This window comes from Mytilus edulis, chromosome 9, assembly GCF_963676685.1.
Source record: "Mytilus edulis chromosome 9, xbMytEdul2.2, whole genome shotgun sequence".
NCBI classification, from domain to species: Eukaryota; Metazoa; Mollusca; class Bivalvia; order Mytilida; family Mytilidae; genus Mytilus; species Mytilus edulis.
In genome coordinates, this window is record NC_092352.1 from 25,601,159 (window position 1) to 25,622,309 (window position 21,151).

At 30.8% G+C, this 21,151-nt stretch overlaps 1 protein-coding gene across 4 annotated transcripts in view; it reads left to right on the top strand.

The window, feature by feature from the left end:
* LOC139487897 (dual 3',5'-cyclic-AMP and -GMP phosphodiesterase 11-like) overlaps positions 1-21,151 on the top strand; it is a 93,624-nt gene that overhangs the window by 5,218 nt on the left and 67,255 nt on the right. For all 4 annotated transcript variants that reach the window (XM_071273098.1, XM_071273097.1, XM_071273099.1 and 1 more), the window contains exons 2-3: positions 7,498-7,659; positions 17,923-18,012. In XM_071273098.1, coding sequence (XP_071129199.1) covers positions 7,498-7,659; positions 17,923-18,012 — 252 coding nt within the window. The remainder of the gene's footprint in view (positions 1-7,497; positions 7,660-17,922; positions 18,013-21,151) is intronic.

Sequence of the window (21,151 nt, forward strand, 5' to 3'; positions counted from 1 at the left end):
TCATACCTTCTCGTGGCTGAGTCCCTGGGTCTCCATTGCAGTTTAAATTATGAGTATATTCAAATTGGGCTCTAAGAACTTTACGACAGTGGTGGAACAAACCAATCGCAAATTTTTACCTGAAAATTTTTATAGGAGCGATTGCATTATGTTTCAAAATCTGTAAATTTCCGTTTTTACAAAATTAGAAATGTAACAACTGCTGCAGATATTTTTATGCAGATGATTTTTATGTGTGGTGAGCTTTGTGTGCATGCAGATATTTATGTGGAGAGATTTGTGTGGAAAGATTTGTATAGAGAGATTTGCGAGTCGGAATAGGATCAGCAGTATATGTACCAATATTATATCTGGTATCATTAAAGGATATGAGTGCAATTATAAACGTATAATAATTAATCATAGTAAAAAAGATGATTTATTCGTTTTTATCTTCAGTTCATTACCGAGCAGGCAAAATAGACCGCGCATTATAACAGGTCATCTTGTATTAATCATTCGTCAAGAACCATCTGTTTGTATTGATAGGTTAAACATTTTTGTGTAATCTTACTTATCTTATATTTTTTAACGAAATTGAAGTAAAGAGGTTAAATCTCAAAGGGCGACTGTCTGTAACATATAGTTGGTCCTCTGATCAAAGGAAGTGTGTTGCTTTATCTATTAATTTTTAAGTCGCTTCGTTTAAGCTATGTCATCTTTACTTTACGATGAAATAAGTTTACATGGGTGCAGGAAAGTAAATGCACGAGTGATATGAGTTATAAAGGTACTGCAAAGAAAAAAGAAAGCAGAATGAGTTAAACATAACGGAAAAAGAAATAAACAGGAGCAAATTCAAAAGTTTCACACTAAAGGGTGGGGGTTTAGAAAAATTCACTTCAAGCGCACCGAATTTAAAAAGTTTTGTTTTCATTTAAATTGTCAATTTTGATTATATTTTTGGTTTTGAAATATTTAGCCTCGAGCTTTTTGACACTGAAAAGACACTTATTGTCGAATGCGTATCTCTTGAAGTAAAATTGGTATCGTTGATATTAGTACTACCACGCACAGGGTTGATACCTCTGCTGGTGGATTGTATGATTGCTTTACACGATGGCAAAGCCAGTACTTTGGTACTACAGTAAGTATGTCAGTACTGTCATGTAATACGGATATTGTTATATTGAAATTTAGAAGTAAATCTTGCTCAAAGCTCTGATTCCTTGCCCAGCTTCGGCTTTACCTTTTTATCATTCCTATTTTTTTTCAACAATTTTCAATAGGCTTTAGATTTTCAAATATTTTGGCCTTTGGTATCTTGTATAGTAAACTTGACTTGTTTAATTCAGTGTTATTGCTATCATCATCCTAAGTAGGTTGGTTCCAGTCAAAACTTATCTCGACACTGAAGCATGCTATCAAACGACATAATACTGTTCGTCATGATACGTCCCGAACGTATACTTAAAATAAAATGTGTACATATTATTTGGAGAGATACATTCCTGTTGTACTGACTCTATTGTTGAACATTTACATACGGTACTAATCTAATGGCTTTAGATTGGCATAAAGCATGATTAACTTTTGGTTAAGTTACATTTAAAGTGGTAAACTAATTGATTTTAGATGAATATAGATACCGAGTGACTTATGAAATAAACAGAAGCCGTGTTCGTTTCGTCAATAAAAGGTCACTTCGTGTTTAATTTAAATGTATCAACAGTTGTCAAGCATATCATCATAGTATCAAACGGAATCTAAGTATTCTATTCTTTCCTTGATATACCAAAGTTTAATGCGTGAAAGCCTTTTACACCGAAAGAACACACTAGGTATATCCTTTGTTGTCTTTGATGTTGCTCCTTAGAGTCACATGATCTTTCAAATTTAACACAAAAGATGCATATGATTTATAAACTTGAAAGGCTATGTTTTAATGCAAATTACTGTAATTCGCAGACAGATTTTCCATTTGCAGGATCCTTAACAATGACAACTTCCGTTAGAAATCTGACAATCGTCAAGTGAATTTGTGAAGGGAAAACCTGTAGTGAAAGAAAAATTAAACAAACATTTTTTGTTGAAAGTACCTCGAGGATACCTTGGAATATAGAAATTGGTCCCAGTTTCTCCATCTGAGATGCGTTTCCGTTCTCTAACTCAAATTTGCCACACAATGAAACCTTGAAACTGCACAGAATGATTGCACATGTATTGTATAGTTGTGCATGCAATTTTCATTTTAGAGTAAGTCAAAGACCCTCTCCCCTTTTCAGTGCTCCAATTTAGTATTTCCAATGTATCACATCCTCATTTAAGACTATTCTCGTTTGTTTCTACGTAACCCGGTTATTTAAGTCTTTGATCCATTTTTTCCGACATCAAAATAAGTACTATACGAGAAGTAATGATGATCAATGATATATATTTTGCTTATTAAAAAAAATTGCTGCTAAAAGACCTTTTTGGTTACGATATAATGAGTAGGAGAAATACGAATGATTTCTTCCATATTAAATTAAATTAAGGAAAAATTAAGCGATCCGTAAATAATCGTATGAAAGGAAGAGTCGTAATGAAGCTAAGACAGCATTGTGATTCGTGTACAGCATTCTCTAGCGTTAATAAACAGGAAAATCGACTTTTTACAAACTAAATCTGTAGATTTTATAATGACGTAGCCTCTTTGATCTTTTATAAAATTCATGATTGAATATTTGTGAAGTTCCCTGTATTTCAGTAAATAGCGACAGTCGACTTATGATTAAAAAGAAGTAAAGAATGGTTGATGTGCGAGAACATTTCACAACATGTTCCTTACTACGGAAATACCAACACAATTGGAAAAATGTTCAAAGCTTAAAGTTAATATTTTTCTTGTGATCTCAGATGTTTGAAGACAAAACCTAAAGGCTATTTGCTTGGTTTATTTCAGCTAAGGATTTTAATAACTTGTATCAGCGACATATAATACAATGTATTATATGTCGCTGATATCTCTGCTTGTATACATCTTTTATTTCAGTGAATAAAATTCCGCTCCTTTGCGTGTAAGATGAGACTAATCTCGGTTTTAATTTGTTTCTAACTATATTGAAAATCAATAAAGAGCTGTCATTATACATATAATAATTCATACTATGCATGTCTGCTTCTTTAAATTCCCAGTCCCTTCTACTTCTGGCTTTCCTAAATACACGAAACCATACCTGTACGGACTACCTATACTTTTGGTCAGGTTCTCCGATTTATGTGAAGCGTAATACTGAATCTCATCTTTTGTATTCCGACACATAAAGGCAAAGACTTAAGTACATTTTTCTTAAATCGTTCAGTTGCAAATATTCCATGAGCATTAATGACGAATGAGAACAAATAAAAGACAATAAACAATAAATGTCAATATGTAGGTTTTGAATAGTTGATCGACCTGGATCACAGACCTGGATGAAGGTCGTAAATCTGAAATGACAATTCGTTTGCAATTAAGAAAAAGAAATCTGATACTGATAGCCATATCTATTACTCAGCGTTCTTCTTCTTCTTCTTCTTCTTCTTCTTCTTCTTCTTCTTCTTCTTCTTCTTCTTCTTCTTCTTCTTCGGAAGTCCACCCTATTTGCAGGGTCACCGTATTAAAAATATCCTAGTTTTAGGTAAATTTAAAAAAAATGCGTAGTTATTTATAAAATATTAAAATTGTTAGGTTTAAATATGTAACTTAGTTTTAGTAAAACAAAATAATAAGGATAAAAGGTACAAAACTTGTATTTACACTGTACAGAGCATACTGTCACAAGATTAAAACACTGTTTAGATTTAAAATTTAAAAAATGGATAAAACCTAAAGTTAATAAGTTTATACAGAGACATATATACACATATACACATGTATATATGTCTCTGGTTTATAAGAGTCCACTTGTTAAAAGATAAAAATATGTTTAAGGTTCATCTATGGCAGTGATGATAAAGAGTTAAGATCAATCGGGGTTCCTCATTAGATCTAAAAAAAAACTATTAATTCATGTTGTAAATTTATTTTAACATGTATTATAATTTTGTTACACTTATAACATTGAGGCTCATTTTAGATTTCATAATTGTCGTGACTCTCCCTTACATTATAAGGCCCCGCCAAATGTATGAAGCATGCACGAGATGAATGTGATCTATTCCATACGTAACAATATTCATTGAAATGAGCAAAATGGGAATTGCATGATGTTTATGTTTTTTCCCCAATTTAATTAATTTATTTATTTATTAATGAAATGCACATTTATACCCCTGGGGGTTGAAGGCATATACAAACAATACAATACAATATACACAATATAAAAATTAACATATCAAACATCATATATAAAGTGGTAAAACAGTAATATTTATGCAGGCGTTGTGTCCACTCCCCTCAGTGCAAATGACTTTTTAATGAACGGAACAGTAAGCTGCATAATATCAAATGAAGATAGAATTAATTGTAATTTATCTGTTTCAGACAAATTAAAGTATTCTGGACATATATTATTTATATCTTTTTCAAGCTGATTACGTAAAGATTTATTAATTTTACATTTTAAGAAAAAGTGGGTTTCATCTTCAACCGCATTTAAATTACAATGTTTACATATTCTATTTTCTCTTTGAATTCTTTTATATCTACCCCTCTCTATTTCCAAGAAATGGTCACTTACTCGCATTTTACATAATATAAATAATTTTCTATTTTCAAAACTATTTTTAGAAATGTATTTGTCTATTTCATATTTTGTTTTTATTTTACTGTACAAGAATATTTTACTGGTTTCATTAGTTAATTTTAATTTTTCAAAGAAAATATTTTCAAAGCTATCTTTAAGTTCTTTTTTAATATTTTTTGAGAATGACCTCTTCTCTTGTTTATAGTTTATATCCTGAATTTTATTTATGTCTAATTTATTTACATTGGCTATATTTTCTACTGTTAGTTTGATTATATTTGTGTTTATAAACAATCTATATGTAAGATGTTCAAACCCAGTCTCCTAATTCAGCATCTTATTTAGATGTATATTTCATCATTATTTGTTTATGAATATGTATTAGATAGTTACCACTTCTGTTCACAACGAGACAGCTCTTACTATCTAAAGAGAAACTCGTTGATCCATTATACAAATTCATTTTGGCACCTTCTGTAAATTACAGGAACAAAACCAGACAGAAAACAATATTTTCAGCTCCTGCTTTCCCATTAACATTGTCTTATAAGTAACTTAATGTAATTGACTTGTTATGGAAGCGTATAAGATGGAGCTTTGTATATTAAATTGTGTTCATTTAAGCATAGGAGATGTTCCTTTTACTGCAGGCGGACAGTTAAGTGAGGGTGATTATTAGTTATGTTCAGAGATAATAATTGCCTTCTTATACTATAGTACTGATTTTCTTACATCCTGCTTCATTGACCAGTTTCCTCATGTGCAGATAATTGCAAAGCTTAGAACAACCAATTATTTAAGATTTTTTTTTTATAGAAGTTAACATTCTGAAAGACTTGAACTCTCTTTTTTGTTTGTTTTGTTTTAACATTTTTATGAATAGCTTGCAATCATAGTTGTATTTTATACAGAAAAAAAAATGTAGAGCGATTTTTGTCTGCAAATAAAAATACAGATTCTAAAGAAATATACATGTAATGCTAATGTGGAAAGTTAAAAGCAATATACTAGCTTGATGGTTAACAAGAACATCTAGAATTGATCAGAACGAGTGTTGAATTTACAAAAACTTTGCATTTTTAACTGGACCATATATAATAAAGTATGACTTATGTTCTAGGGATGGATTTGTAGACAGTGCCATACAATTAAGATCAATTAACAAATTAATAAGCCACTGCATATATTTAAGGCTAGGACAGTCAAACCTGTCTCAAGTACATTCAAAAGTCTTAAATAAGGTCACATAATTAGACTGGATAATTTATTTTGAAGTTCATTCTTTGTATTATAAATAAGAATATAAAATTCCAGTCACTAATCACACAAGACAGGACCCCTTGGTTAGAATAATCAGACACATACTTAATGTGAAACATTGTATCTTAGAATAGGTAATAATAAATGAACTAAACACAAAGTACAATGTATATTAAAATAATATTGTTACATGTATTTATTATGCATAGAGCTAACATGTTACAAAAGCATTTTGTTTATTATAACACTTGGATACTTGTAAGGGATTCACTACCTTTTCATGAAATTTTTGATGAATATGTTTTTCATACTAACTTTGCAATTTGTTCATAGAAATTTGGATATGCTGATACAGATTCTTGAACAACCTTAAAAAAACAACAACATCAGTTTATCTACTTTCAGGGCAGTGTCTTAATGATAATGTTTCATATCTGATTTTTCAAATATCAGTTTTTACTTTATTCTAATTCTAAAACTTTTTAAATGATGTATGCTACTGGAAAGAAATTATATTATGTTGTACATTACTTGACATAGATTATGATGAGCTGCATAATTCGAATGAACGTGTATCTTGAACTGAATAAAATAAACTTATATATGCATAAACAGAGAAGTGGAGTATATGTCAATGATACAGCAACCAAACAACAAATAAATTACATCTAGAGGGCAAAATACTGTCTTTAGCAGTAAAAAGGTGTCTATAAAATGTGTTCTGAATTGTTGTTTAAGTCTATAAAGTTGTGAACTTTATTTTTTCCCAAATTAAATCTTGTAACACTTTCTAAACATCGTTTGAACAATCTTTTGTCTGTAATGTTTTTTAAATTGCTACCACCTTCTTACACAACATTTATTGTACAAGAGTAATAAAATTCTTGTTTTTTAATGTTATGACTATAAGGCCAAACAAAAATTATGTGTGTTAGGGTTTTATTCTGACAACAAATAGGGTTGTTGCAGGTTGGAACTATATTAAATTTGCTTATTTTTTTCTTTTGAGTTAAAGCTCACAGATATATTTGCTTGCAGAGAACACATTTGTATCTGCTTAACTAGGACACATATGTTCTTTTAAAAAGCATACACTCTGACATAGTAAGTCTATTGACCACAGGAAATGTTTGTCCCACCCGTGGTAAATTTAAAGAATGAATGATTTTTTTGCCTTCTCTATGATATAAGTAGGGGTTCATTTAGTTTTCTGTGCTTAACATCTGTCTTTCATTCTGTTATAATCCACACACACACATGCCTATATATATTTTCCACATATTATATCCGAAATAGTTTGGTTGAAAGCACTAGCATCTAATCATGAATTTTTTGGCACAAAACTCAACACATCCACTTGAACTAATAATATGTACTTTTAAAAATACAATGTACATGTATATGCTGAATTAGAGATTTGACCTAGATTTCATGGTTTGCTGAATATGGAAATGTGAAATGTAAGAGTAGCCTCAAATATGCAGAAAAGCATTATGTTTTATAAATGAAAACTGTACATGTATATAATAATCATTCTTTTTATTTACAGGACCCAAGGTTTAATAATGAAATAGACATGAAGATGGGTTATAAGACGAGGAGTATACTCAGTATGCCTATAAAAGATTGTTCAGGGAAAGTTATTGGTGTAGCACAGGCCGTCAATAAGATCAGTATACAGGAGGAACCATTTGATGAACATGATGAAAAGGTAACAATTCATAATATTATCCTTTGATTTCTTTGAAGTTTGGATGATTTTTATACGACTGCAAAAAATTTTTGCGTTCGTATAATGGTATGATGTCGTCGTCTGCATCTATGTTGTCGTCCAAAGACACATTTGGTGTCTGGACAATAACTTTAGTTGAAGTGAATGGATCTCTATGAAATTTTATAAAAAGGTTCAATGCCTCAAAAGGAAGGTTGGGATCGATTTTCGGGATGATGGTCCATACCTTTTTGGAATTAGGGGCCCAAAAGGGGCCCCAAAACAAGAATTTTCTACTTTCAGGATATCAACTTGTGTATAAGCATTTAAATTGCTCTGAAATTGTACCACAATGTTTAATACCACAGGTAGAAGGTTTGGATTGATTATGGGGGTTATGGTCCCAAGTGTGTAGGAATTTGGGGCCAAAAGGGACCAAAATAAGCATTTTTTTAGTTTTCAGTCAATAACTTGTGTTTAAGTGTATAAATCTCTCTGAAATTATACCACATGTTTCCATACTACAAGGGGATGGTTAGGGGGGGGGGGGTAATGGTTCAAATCAGTAAGCAATTAGGGACTAAAAAGGGGGAAAAAGGGTTTTTCTGGTTAAAGGACAATTTAGAAAATTTAAAAGCAGTGTAGGGGAGGTAATCCAATTAAAATCTAAAGAAAACTGTTATATATATGTTTGATTACTTGATTAACCCCTTACACTGCTTGAAAATTGTATTAAGAAATGATGATTGTCTTGAGAATGTGTAGCTGTAAATTTATTTTTAGAAGTTACTGTTTATTAATATTAATTTTATCCATGACTGTATCATTCTGTGTCAGAAACCTATGATGTGTCAACTACTTAATCACAATCCAAATTCAGCACTGTATCAAGCTTGAATGTTGTGTCCATACTTGCCCCAACTGTTCAGTGTTCGATCACTGCAGTTGTATAAAGCTGCGCCCTGCAATGCATCTGGTTTTAGCATAGATGAATTTGTGATTTAAATTTCGAAATGGTAATTGGAATGGATATATTTCCTTCTTAGTTTGCACAGATATTATGACTAAACGTGTGTACCATAACAGTGGCGGCCCGATCCAGGGATGGGGGAGGTTCTTTGGGTTGGAACCCCTTTTTTTTTTGGACAATAAATGCATTTTTATTTGAATGGGTATATATGGTTGGAATCCCCCCTTTATCCTGGGTTTGGAACCCCCTTTTGAAAATGACTGGATCTGTCCTTGTATAACATTATTCATACCATCCTAATTCAGATATCTCTCATTATAGAATTTCCTATCAAGCTGTAACCATTTTATTCTTAATATAATGAAACATTCTGTTACAACACTGCCATAAAGATAGAAAGTTTGAATAGTATGCTGATATTTCTGATGGAGGAAGATTAGAATAGAATAGAAGATAGAATTCATATGAAAGTGTGATCCAAGAATAAACTATCTTTCCAAAATGAAAGAACTTGTCTTGTGTTCCTTCCCTTAAATATTAATGATTTATGAATCAAATGACCATCTAAACATGGCTTAAACAACAACTTACAAATCAAACTTTGACCCAAAAAGTCCAAAAAATCCAGAGAATTGAAAATTTGGGAAACTTTGCTTTTGATGGTGTAAAAGGCCATCACTAAGAGCTGAATTTTTTATTGGATGGTTATTGTAATAGTTAGTTGTTTCACAATTATTGAACTTAATTACTTTAATCCTAAACAAAAAAAATCAAATCCTAAATTTAGCTTGATTCTTTTCTAGCACTAAAAGAAAGATAGTAACCCAGACACATGTCATCTCAAACAGTGGGACTGTTAAATTGATATGCCATAATTATCGGCTTCCTAATGGTTCAAACATAAACTTTACTTTGCTTAGAAATGTATAAGGGAAAAGTACCAATAATTATGCACTTAATATTTTTATAATTTTGTGAATTATTCATTTAAAATTGCCTAGCAAATGGTAAATAATTTAAAATCAATTACAATTGAGGATTAAAGTATTAGATTCATCTAATAATTAATTCAATATTAAAGATTAATTTAACCTGGAATTCATATTTCACAGCATTATAGATACCTGACATTGGTTTTTCTATGCATAATGTGGAAAGGTTGATATTTTAATCGAAATTTACTATTATTGTTTTATTTACCCTACTTTTACAAGATAATTTATGTGCGAGGGGCAATGCATTGGATAGAAAAAAACATACTTAAAAAAATATGTCATTAGTTCAAGATCACCAAAAGTAATTAAATAGAACAGCAAATAGTTTTTGCCTGAAGGAGTTACAACTTTCATTTTAGCACATAATTTTTATGAACTGATGATTTACAAACAAAAGGTTTCATTTGATGTTTAAAACTTAATGTAATATATCAAAATAATTATTCTAAGAAATATCATTACCTGTCTGTACATATCAACTTGCCAATCTGTCCAAGTAAAGTAAATAAATAGGAGATAATGAAAAATGTATATTGTGCTGCAGGAATTAGACCCTGATAATGAAAAGTTTATATCTAATGTCCTCTTGCATTTCATTTCCTAACCTTATAGATTTTAAAAGCAATTAAAATTAAGCCTTCAACATTTATCTGCACTTTTACCTATATTGTTATAGTAAAAATATGTGAATTCAATGATATTTTTACTCTTTAGTTTTACTAAACTTGGGAATTTGGGAATTTAAGAAGACAATTTTTTTTTCAAAATTGAAAAAAAGCCATGTCAATAAATCTGCTCTTCCTTAGATATAACAGCCCACAAAAATACTAAATATGGTTTTAAAATTCACCATAACAAAATGTTGATTGTGTAGTAGACCCAAACATCATTTCTCTAAATAAAAATATGTCGAGAGCACTGAAAGAAAGATAGTAACCCAGACACATGTAACTGCTAGGTAAGCAATATTTTACTCTTTTGAATCTTTACTTGTAATTATTTGGCTGTTTGAAACAATTGAATATGAGGATGTAATGAGTTCACTGTTATATGAGCTATATACAACAAGTTAACAGAAAAAAATATATTTCTATGTAAGCTCTTTCAATAAAAATCAATGAATTTTTCTTTTGATAAATGATTTTTTTCCAGACAATATGTTATCAAAAATAACAAAAACCATTAATAAACTTTGTCTGGAATGGCTTGAAAAAGAAGCTGGAAAAAGTGTTTTAATACAGAATTTTCATCATCATAGTCAATACAGAGTAGATTTTGTGTGGGGGTCCAGACATATGTGATTTTTTAAAGTTGTAAATGCCTTCAATATAAAACACTATTGATTAATTTTGTACCACCAACTTATAGAACATTTTTGATAAAAATGGTAGATGTGGAAAAGTAATAGACCTTTATTTCAATCAAGGATCAACTAGCATTAACTACCGGTAAGTTGATTAAGATTCTGAAATACAGAAGGCTACAACTCCCCCTTCCTTGAAAAAATACTACTATAGTAACAAATTACCATCAGCTAACTAAAGGTCAATGTATGGGAAGAAGAACTGGAAAGAAATCTTACCAGAATCAAGTCTGACATAACATACAGTATGTTTTTGGCTTGAGAAGATAGTAAGGCCAAATGATAATTGATATAAATCAGAGTTGTATTAGTAACAATTTAAAGAAACTGATGTTTTTATATGACATGGGGACTTAATGTCTGTCCAGATAATACTTGATCAGTACAGGACGCTTAAATGCACAGTAGATTTGCTGCCTATTTCTTTTTTATTTCCCACTATAATTGAAAACGCAAATCTTATAAACTAAATTAGAAAGAATCAATCCCTGAGGATGTTTTTTTACATTACAAAACCAATAATAACATCACCATTTTACTCAATTGGTTTTTGTGCCTGGTATGGTAAATTTAATTTTCATAATGAATATAACTTTTTTTTATTAAGGTCTCTCTAATCATAAGTATATTGTTGATTGTTAATGATAATACCCTGTTGGAATAATATTTGTGATGTCACTGTTGCCTACGATACTCTTGGATACATCACGCAAAATTAGCGTCTAACATGGAAATTTTCATTTCCTGTAGATTAATGCACTATCTAATTAATACTGATGCAGTGTTTTGGAAGGCAATATGTCTTTGAATTCCAACTTTTTTGACAGATTTGAATGCTATGAAATGTTACAGGTTAAAATATGAATTAAAAAATAGTCAAGAACCATTATGTTTGTGATATATTGGCATTAATCTACTTAATAAATTGTATATCTAAATATATCATTGCTAGGGTTTATCAAAAATATTCCTTTCTAATATGCTTAAGTTGCAAAAGTGGTTGATTACATGGATTTGAACTAAGTATTTTCTAAAATGTGATTGAAGAAAATTTCTGACTACCGGTATACATTTGTACAAATCAGTGAAAAAAAAGCACTGAAAGCAGTATTCATTTTACTGTTAAGCTTATCAAACCTAATTATTTTTGTATAGTTTTCATGAGTGTTCCTTAGTGACAATTTAAGAAAAAAATATTGCAAAAATCCTGCTATTACCAAGTAAGTGCCAATTACCGCAGAACTTAATAGGACTAAGTAGGCTTTATTAAGACGGAGCTGAGTCAGAGTCATATATAAAAGCAGGAATAGATCCTGAATGCATGATTGACAATTTAATCCTCTAATTTACATACACAATAACTTTCATCAGCAGTGGATGGGGTACACCCAATATAAACTATAATCACTTTTTATTTAAAACTTTCACCATAATATTGAAGTATTCTTATTTTTGACACAGTTCTTAAAAAATATCTAGAAATATGATGTATTGTACTTCAAATCTGTGTCAACAGAACAAACTATATCTTGCTAGCGTAATTTGAAGGGCTTCTTATAAAATGTTGAAGTAATTTGATTTTAAAAGAACTTTGTTTAATAACTTTGCTGGCTTGCATCTATGTCAATGATGATTTATCTTTATTTCATATCATTTGAAATGAAAATTGAATATCATTCAAATTAATGTTGTGTGTCACATTATTTTAGTGAAACAAATTAAGTTTTAGATTTTGCATTGTTTATAGAGAGAAATCAATGGTATCAAACGAGAGTTAACGCCAAGATAATTTACAAGTTTGTTAAGTTTGCCTACTGTTGGCAAATTTCATCTGAGATGTTAAAATGTTTCATTGACATTCTGAGAGAATTGAACTCTCTAAGCAATCAAAATAGATATAAATAAATAATGTTCTCTTCAGTCTGAACATAGATGCATATTTATAAACGCTGCACATCCAAATGAATACCCCTGCAGAGGTGAATCCAGACCTTTTTGTAAAAGGGGGGGGGGGGGGGGGGGGGGGGAATTCGCCTATACCCTGGCCAGATATAGATTACCATATAGGTGAAATCCATCAATAAAAATTGTGTAATCTGAAAATCCTAGACCAAATATGTGAGTGTATTGAAAAGCTCTTTTTAAAAATTCTGTCTGCTTTAACATTTAGTTCAGAAATGGGTCAAGGTTTTCTTCCTTAAATTGGTTTAAGAGTCTTAGAGATATGCTTAGTGACTGTCAAGCTAAAAAGGATTGTTAAAGATTTACCAATTATAATTGGCTTTCATTACAGACACTTTTTTCCAACACCAAATAGATAATTTACCAAATTAATTGACCAGAAAAACTAAACTAAATGGTCATCAGATACAGATTCAAGATTTTGGAACGGGGTAATTGGTGTTAATTGAATTTATAGCGCCTGCATATTGAAGGGAGGCTTTATATATATATCATAAAAAACATGTGATAAAAAAAAAATATACAATTGAAGGGCCCTCTATGCCACTCTCCCTGGATCCACCACTTTATATAACATGAGGAATGTTTGGTCATGGGATGAAAGGTATATGTTTTGTAATAAAACAATGGGTACTGAAAGCCAGACCAGACTAATTAATGGAATGATGGCTTCCAAACTACAAAATCCATCACTAAAGCATCTGCTTAAAGTCTAAATTAATCAAAACCTATCTGTTTCCTGAATAAAACTTTCAATGTATCCCCAGTAAATACACAATCAGTCATGAACACAAACAAAATAATTAGATTCCACATTTCCTCCAATCGACTTGACTGATTTATATATTCTTTTCCTGCTTGTTTCTTACATTGCTATTTCCCAGATATTTAGACTGCAACTTTTGTTTTATAAACAAGTGAAGGTAAAACACAGTATTAGATTTACACAGGGGAGTAAATGAATTGGAGTTTTGATTTGTTGTGACGTCCTTGAGGATTTATTCTGTAAAATATGGATGGATGGTGTAGGGTATTGCTAATTTGTATTATCATAACCATCAACTTGGTTTTTGTACTGCTCTCAATCACAAAATTTCTGCAGTCTGTATCCGGACACTATTAAACCTAAAATTATGCAAGCACAAGTTAATTTCATTGACAACACGTAGCTTTAATTCTCATTCAGTTCTATAAAAATATTCAAGAAATAATGTGTTTTGACAATCTAACAGATTAATGTTTTCGGTTCTTCTGTATTATTCCCAAGTATTCGATTTCAAATGTGCTCATTTAGCACTTTATAATAAGATGGATTTGATTCTAAGAAAGCATGTTAAAAAGAAGTTATTCTTAGTTAGTGAGTCTGTCAGTTGAATAGGTTTAAATGCATAATCATGATTATTGTACCCTTGAGCCTCCTAGATATTGTCATTAAGTCATTGATGTGTTTTCCTTGATGGCATGCAATGAAGGAAATCTCAGAAAATGTCATGGATTTGTCTAATAAACTGACATGTTGGGAAAATGGCAGTGGGGACTAATTGTGATAAGGTTTCTTGGAGATAATCATAGTTGAAACTAGTTAATTGTAAAAAAAAGCAGTATTTCTGTTTTGAATTTATTAGGTTTTTTTCTTTAAGTTGAAATAACCTTGTATTCTGGATATAGTTTCTACATTTGTGTAACATGTATGGTTACGAATCAAGATTTTGATATTTGTTACTGCATTACTAGTATAAAGTCTACACAGCTTATTTTATGCTATATAAAAAATAAGAAGATGTGGTATTATTGCCAATGAGACAACTCTCCACAATAGACCAAATGACACAGAAATTAACAACTATAGGTCACTTACAGTACAACCTTGAACAATGAGCAAAATCCATACCATATTTTAAAGTCAGATATAATTAGGCCCCAAAATGACAAATGTACAACAATTCAAATGAGAAAACCATAACCACCTGATTTAGTTACAAAATAATGAATGAAAAATAAACACAATATATAAAGAAAATGACAACCACTGTCTGGTGCATGCTACAATAGTGTTTTTTTTTTATTTCCACTTGAAAATAGCAATTTTCATCAGTAATATTTTTACTTGAACATGGATAGTACTATTGTTAGTTAAGTGGGTCTATACTAATATGTTCTATTAACCTTTCTTAATATGTTGTATATTTGAGGTTAAATAAAAAGCAAATAAGGCATGAATAGACTTTTAAGTATTTCTGTTTAATTTAGAAACTTGCGTAAAAAAACCCATTAAGTATTAACTTTCTGTTCACCTAATGTAAAAATATAAAGGTTTTTATTTAAGGTAATTTAGTAAAGTTAAATATGAATTCCTTTGAAAATGAAATTAAATAATCCTGCTCTTTTGTTATTACGTCTAAGTTCAAATTACGAAAATACTGACTTAGATCCAGAGCTGGTCAACAGCTATATGAAACTATCAGTATGTAGTACCAAGACTTTGTTCAGTAATCATATAAATCCTTTTTAGCACTACATTGCTGCACAACTTGCTATAGAAAGAGTAATGGTAGCTCAACTTGGAAACTTACCACTGAAATTATAGATGTGGTATGATTGCCAATAAGACAACTTACTAGTATCCCCCAAAATTCAAATGAAGTTGATTTGAGCAATAATAGGCAACCGTACAGCCTTCAACAATGAACAAGCATACACAACAAGCAATGCTTGATGATAAGATTTTTTTTATTGCTGTATTGAGCTCACCTGGCAGAAAAATTTATAGGAGAGAAGAAATTGATGGAATTCAAGTTGGGTCTTTAATGGAATAGATATATATACATATATATTGAACAAAACAGAAATATTGAAATGCAGTATGAATGGTTTGATGGTTTGTATTTTGAGAAATATATTACCTACTTAAAAAGCTGACTTGGTAAACTGAAATTCTGACATTTCAATCTAATTATATATTTGTTGTTCATAAATAACCAAATTTATAACTTTGGATAAGTTTAATCCATTTAAGTTAACTATGATGACATTGAAGTGCTTTTTTGCCTTTTGATCTAGTAGACCAATAACCAAATAAATCTTAAATGTTTCACTACACTATAGAACCTTTGACCGGGTAAGCTTAAAATAGCTGCATGTTATTGGGGTATATTTTATTACTTCAGAAAATATTGAACTCCTGGAAGAAGGAACACATTTTTAGAAACATTCTGCTATTTATAAGAAAAACCAAATGAACCCATAACAAATATTAGAATTATTTGAAAAATCGATTTAGATAACTAATTTTTCCTCATTTTTATATTCATTGTTGACATTTAATATTATTAACTAATTTTCCCTTTTTTTTATATTCATTGTTGACATTACCGGTAGTCAAATTGCCTCAGAATTTCAATGTAGTATTTTTTTCATATAGGGAAGGATTTTAACAACGGATAAAGCTTAAACACCTGTATTAACTTAACATATTTTTACTGGTCTGTATTTCTCAACTTTTAACTTTGTGGACCCAGATGTGCTCATGTAAATTCATGAATAATGATATATTCAAAGGGAGGAATAAATCAGACAAAAAAATCTGGTATAGTAAAATAAAAGCAACTTAAAGGGAGGAATAAATCATACTAAAATTCAGGAATAATAAAATAGTAGTAACTTAAAGGGAGGTAAAAGTCAGATTGAAGCATAAAGACCCTGGCGCCTGTTGAATTGTTTAAAACCGCTGCATTTGTTTGCACTTGTCCTAAGTTTGGAACCTGTTGTTCGGTGGTTGTTGTTAGTTGATTGTGGTTCATATCTGTTTCTTGTGTCTCTTTTTTTATGTAGATTAGACCATTGGTTTTCCTGTTTGAATGGTTTTACACCAATCATGTTGGGGCCCTTTAAAGCTTGCTGTACGATGAGAGCCAAGACTCTGTGTTGAAGGTGTACCTTGACCTATAATTGTTTACTCTTTTCACATTGTGACTTGGATGGACAGTTGTCTATTTGGCACTCATACAAGTACATGAATATTAAATTCAAACAATCTTTCTTAAATGATTATAACATAAAAGTTATATTTCTTATCTGTCATAATATATTTGTAAAGTTGTCATAACTTTAGATTAAATATCTTTGATGTGATTGTCAGTAAATGGTGACAGTTACATGTTCTCAATTGCTCTTACATTCATGCATTCGTTTCATATCTAGTGTTTGTTTAATGTAAATTTATTTTACCTGTATGCAAATGTTTTTTTCCCAATTACAATCTCTTAAACTTCCTTATGATGTTATGAATGAAATTATTTGAATAACAGATAGCTTGAATAAAAATGTGGATAAGCATTTAATAAGTAGGTGTATTTGGCCAAAGCTTTTTTGGTCTTCAAAGATCTGCAAATTTATTTGGCCTTTTTGAGTCATTTTAATTGAGCGTCACTGATGAGTCTTTCGTAGACAAAAACATGTGTCTTGCATAAAAATTGTAAGCCTGGTATCTATGACAGGTTGACTTACAGGAAAGCAACCCAAAAATAAAACTGTACAAAAATAGGATGCAATAGTTACCTTTAAAAAAAAATATGGAAAAGCACCCAAAACCTATGTTATCTATAAATTAAGTATTTAAATCAACAAAGTGTGAATATCATCCTATGGTCTGACATCAATAACTCAGAAATCTAAATTCTCAATGATAAAACTATCCATCAGGCTCAAAAGATGAGGATGTTACTGTATGACTGTTACTGTGTGATTTAGTTCAAAAGAAAAGACTAACAGCCTGATTTATGCTTTAAACAAACAAAAACCAAATATGGTAGACAGCAACCTACAACAAAAAATTAATGTGTGGTTCCTGTCTCTTGACGGTCACAGAGAGAATTATATTTGAAAAAACCATGCAATGTATTGCCATCCCAATCAGAATTCATGTATAATACATATATGAATTGTATTATATGACTTCATCTTTTTATTTTCAGGTGTTTGGATCATACCTTGCATTTTGTGGTATTGGACTGAAGAATGCACAGCTGTATGAGAAATCTTTACTAGAAAACCGAAGAAATCAGGTATGTAAGGCAACATTATATTTTACCACCTTACATTAAAGTAAGCATGTTCTGTGGTATTACAGATATGTAAATATAAACTTCAAATTGTCAACCTGATGAGTGACCAAAATATGTTTTATACAGTTGTTTAGGCTTTGCTTTACAATACATGCTTTTTCAATATAAAAATATACTAGGGACAAGATGCAACAGTATTCATGCAATAACCCGACAGTATTGTCATAATGTCTCAGGGAAATAGTAATACAATTGCAATATGTATAAAAGCTAAAAGTGTACATAATGCTATACACAACTATTATCCTTGCTTCATGATGGAATAAATGTAAGCTGATCATGTAAGCCTTCTTTGCATCGGAACTAAACACATTTATTTCTAAAAAAACAGTTGTTGGCATGACACGGGTTATGTTCTTCTCATATATTTTATGATAGTATGATACTAAACCCCTAACGGGAGGGATTGTACCTGATTTTCATATGATGAAGACATAATCTTTCAATCAGTTTAATTGAGGTCTGGAGCTGGCATGTCAGTTAACTGCTAGTAGTCTGTTGTTATTTATGTATTATTGTCATTTTATTTATTTTCTTTTGTTACATCTTTTGACATCAGACTCCGACTTCTCTTGAACTGAATTTTAATGTGCGTATTGTTATTCTTTTACTTTTCTACATTGGCTAGAGGTATAGGGGGAGGGTTGAGATCTCATAAACATGTTTAACCCCGCCGCAATTTTGCGCCTGTCCCAAGTCAGGAGCCTCTGGCCTTTGTTAGTCTTGTATGATTTTAATTTTTAGTTTCTTGTGTATAATTCGGAGTTTAGTATGACGTCCATTATCACTGTACTATTATGCATATTTTAGGGGCCAGCTGAAGGACACCTACGGGTGCGGGAATTCTCGCTACATTGAAGACCCATTGGTTGCCTTCGGCTGTTGTTTGCTCTATGGTCGGGTGGTTGTCGCTTTGACATATTCACCATTTCCTTTCTCAATTTTACTTATTGGAATTATATGAAACTGAGATTAAGTAGTATTACATTTTTAGATTTTTGTAGCATGTTTCAACAAGTACAAGGTAAATTTCTATAAAAAAAGATAAAAAAAAATCTGGGTGTGAAAAGAATGATTTGTGACTTTCAGATAATGTTTTATACATTTTTTTCAAAAATAATCATTTATATTAGCAATGATGCATAAAAAAAAAGATGGAGATTAACTGATTTTATGAGGCGTTAATTGGAATTTGTCCAAAAGATCAATCTTCATTATTTACAGTGCTATGCATTCATATGATAATTTTTTGTTTCTGACTATTTGTTGCATAAAAGGGAGATAATCATAGATTAAATCTCAATGAGACAGTTATTCAACAAAATGATTTCACCTACAATAAAACTTTAGAGCAGCTACTACATCTATAACAAGTGATGGTAAACCACGCTCTAAACACATAAAAACCAAGTTATAATTAAGGTGCACACACGACATATATGTGTATAGAATAACATTTATCCGGCTTTGCTCATTAACCACAAAATTACAGGCTTCTGACTTGAGAAAGGCAGATACAGAATGTGGCAGGGTAAAACATGTAAGCAGGCAATGGCAACTCTCCCCTGAATCTGAGATAGTGGTGTAATAGTTCAACTTATGAACAAGCTGTAAAAATCAGACTGAAACAATGTATACTTATTGACTGGGTATTAGTTTAATAGTAAGTTTATTGTTCCGAGGAGCAACTATTGTCCTGAGGCATAGCCGAGGGCAATAGTTGTATCTGAGGGACATTAACTTACTATTCCACGAATATCCAGTCAGTAAGTGTTTTATTATATCGAAAAAGACAACAGACAATAAATGGCGTCGATAAATCAACTATCGTAATATTAAAAACAAAAAAACAAATCATAACGTTTTACTTTATAGATATGTTCAAATGCTAAAGCTACGTCTTGCACTGGCGTCAACCCTATACTAGATACAATAGATAAAACATGACATCGTTACTCCCCCGTTATTTTCAAAATCCTCCAATTGCGTAGCTGCATTTAAAATTCCGCGAAATATAATGACGCTTGCTGTCAAATAGTTTCACCCAGGTCCAATAGTTGGAAATTTTTAACCGGTCCAATAGTTCGATCAATGCTTGTAATTTGCAAAATAGTGAAAATATTGTGTACTTATTTTATATAGAAAATTATAACTGAGGAATAATAAAGCACACTATGCAACACATGTTTCTAGAATTACCTTTGTGGGGTATGGGAAAGTCAACAGAATAAACAAAAAAAGACTATTGTGATTGTCTTGGCAATCTTGTGGTTTCCAATCAACAACCAAAAGTTCTTCAATAAGTTTCTCAATGAACACTGTTATTTTAGGTGCTGTTAGATTATTGTAATGCTTTAAAATTAATATAGAATGGTCTAGTTGTACTGTAAAACCAAAAGCTCTTTAAAGATAATTGGTAAGATGAAGGAACAAAAAAAAGGATTAAGGAAGGATAAAAAAAATCAGAAAGACAAATCTTATCGAACAAACATAAAAGGCCCAGGAAACCTACATGAAGATCATAGTACCAAGTTGAATACTGTTGTTTTCTTGGTTCATATTAATACCTAAGCTTGAAATGAAATTTCCTATGTACATGCTTTTAGAATTACTTTTGTCAGGTTTTAGAAATTCAACAAAACTTAAAAGGACTATTGATGTGGCTTGGCTTTCCCTCATATTTGGGTGACTGACTGGTTGATTTCATGATGATAAGAGTTGATGTTAAGATATAATGTTCATAGGAAATTATAGGTTGTCTGATGATATTGAGAAAATGTCAGTAAAACTTACAGATTCTGGATAATATAGCTATATCTAACAGTTTCTTGCTGAGAGAGTCACTATGCCTACTAAATGTTGTAGGTTTGCACTTGATAATCAATTTTAGATCTTTTTCATTTTGATATCAGAAAATAATGATTGTATCGCTTCATTTAAAATGTAAATCAACCATCATTTAAGAATAATCACATAAATCTCAACAATTTTAGTATTCACTTTTTACATAATAGATCATAATTTTCAAATAAATCAAGCATGTACTAAAACGTGTGCCAAATTAACTTCAAAGTTTTGA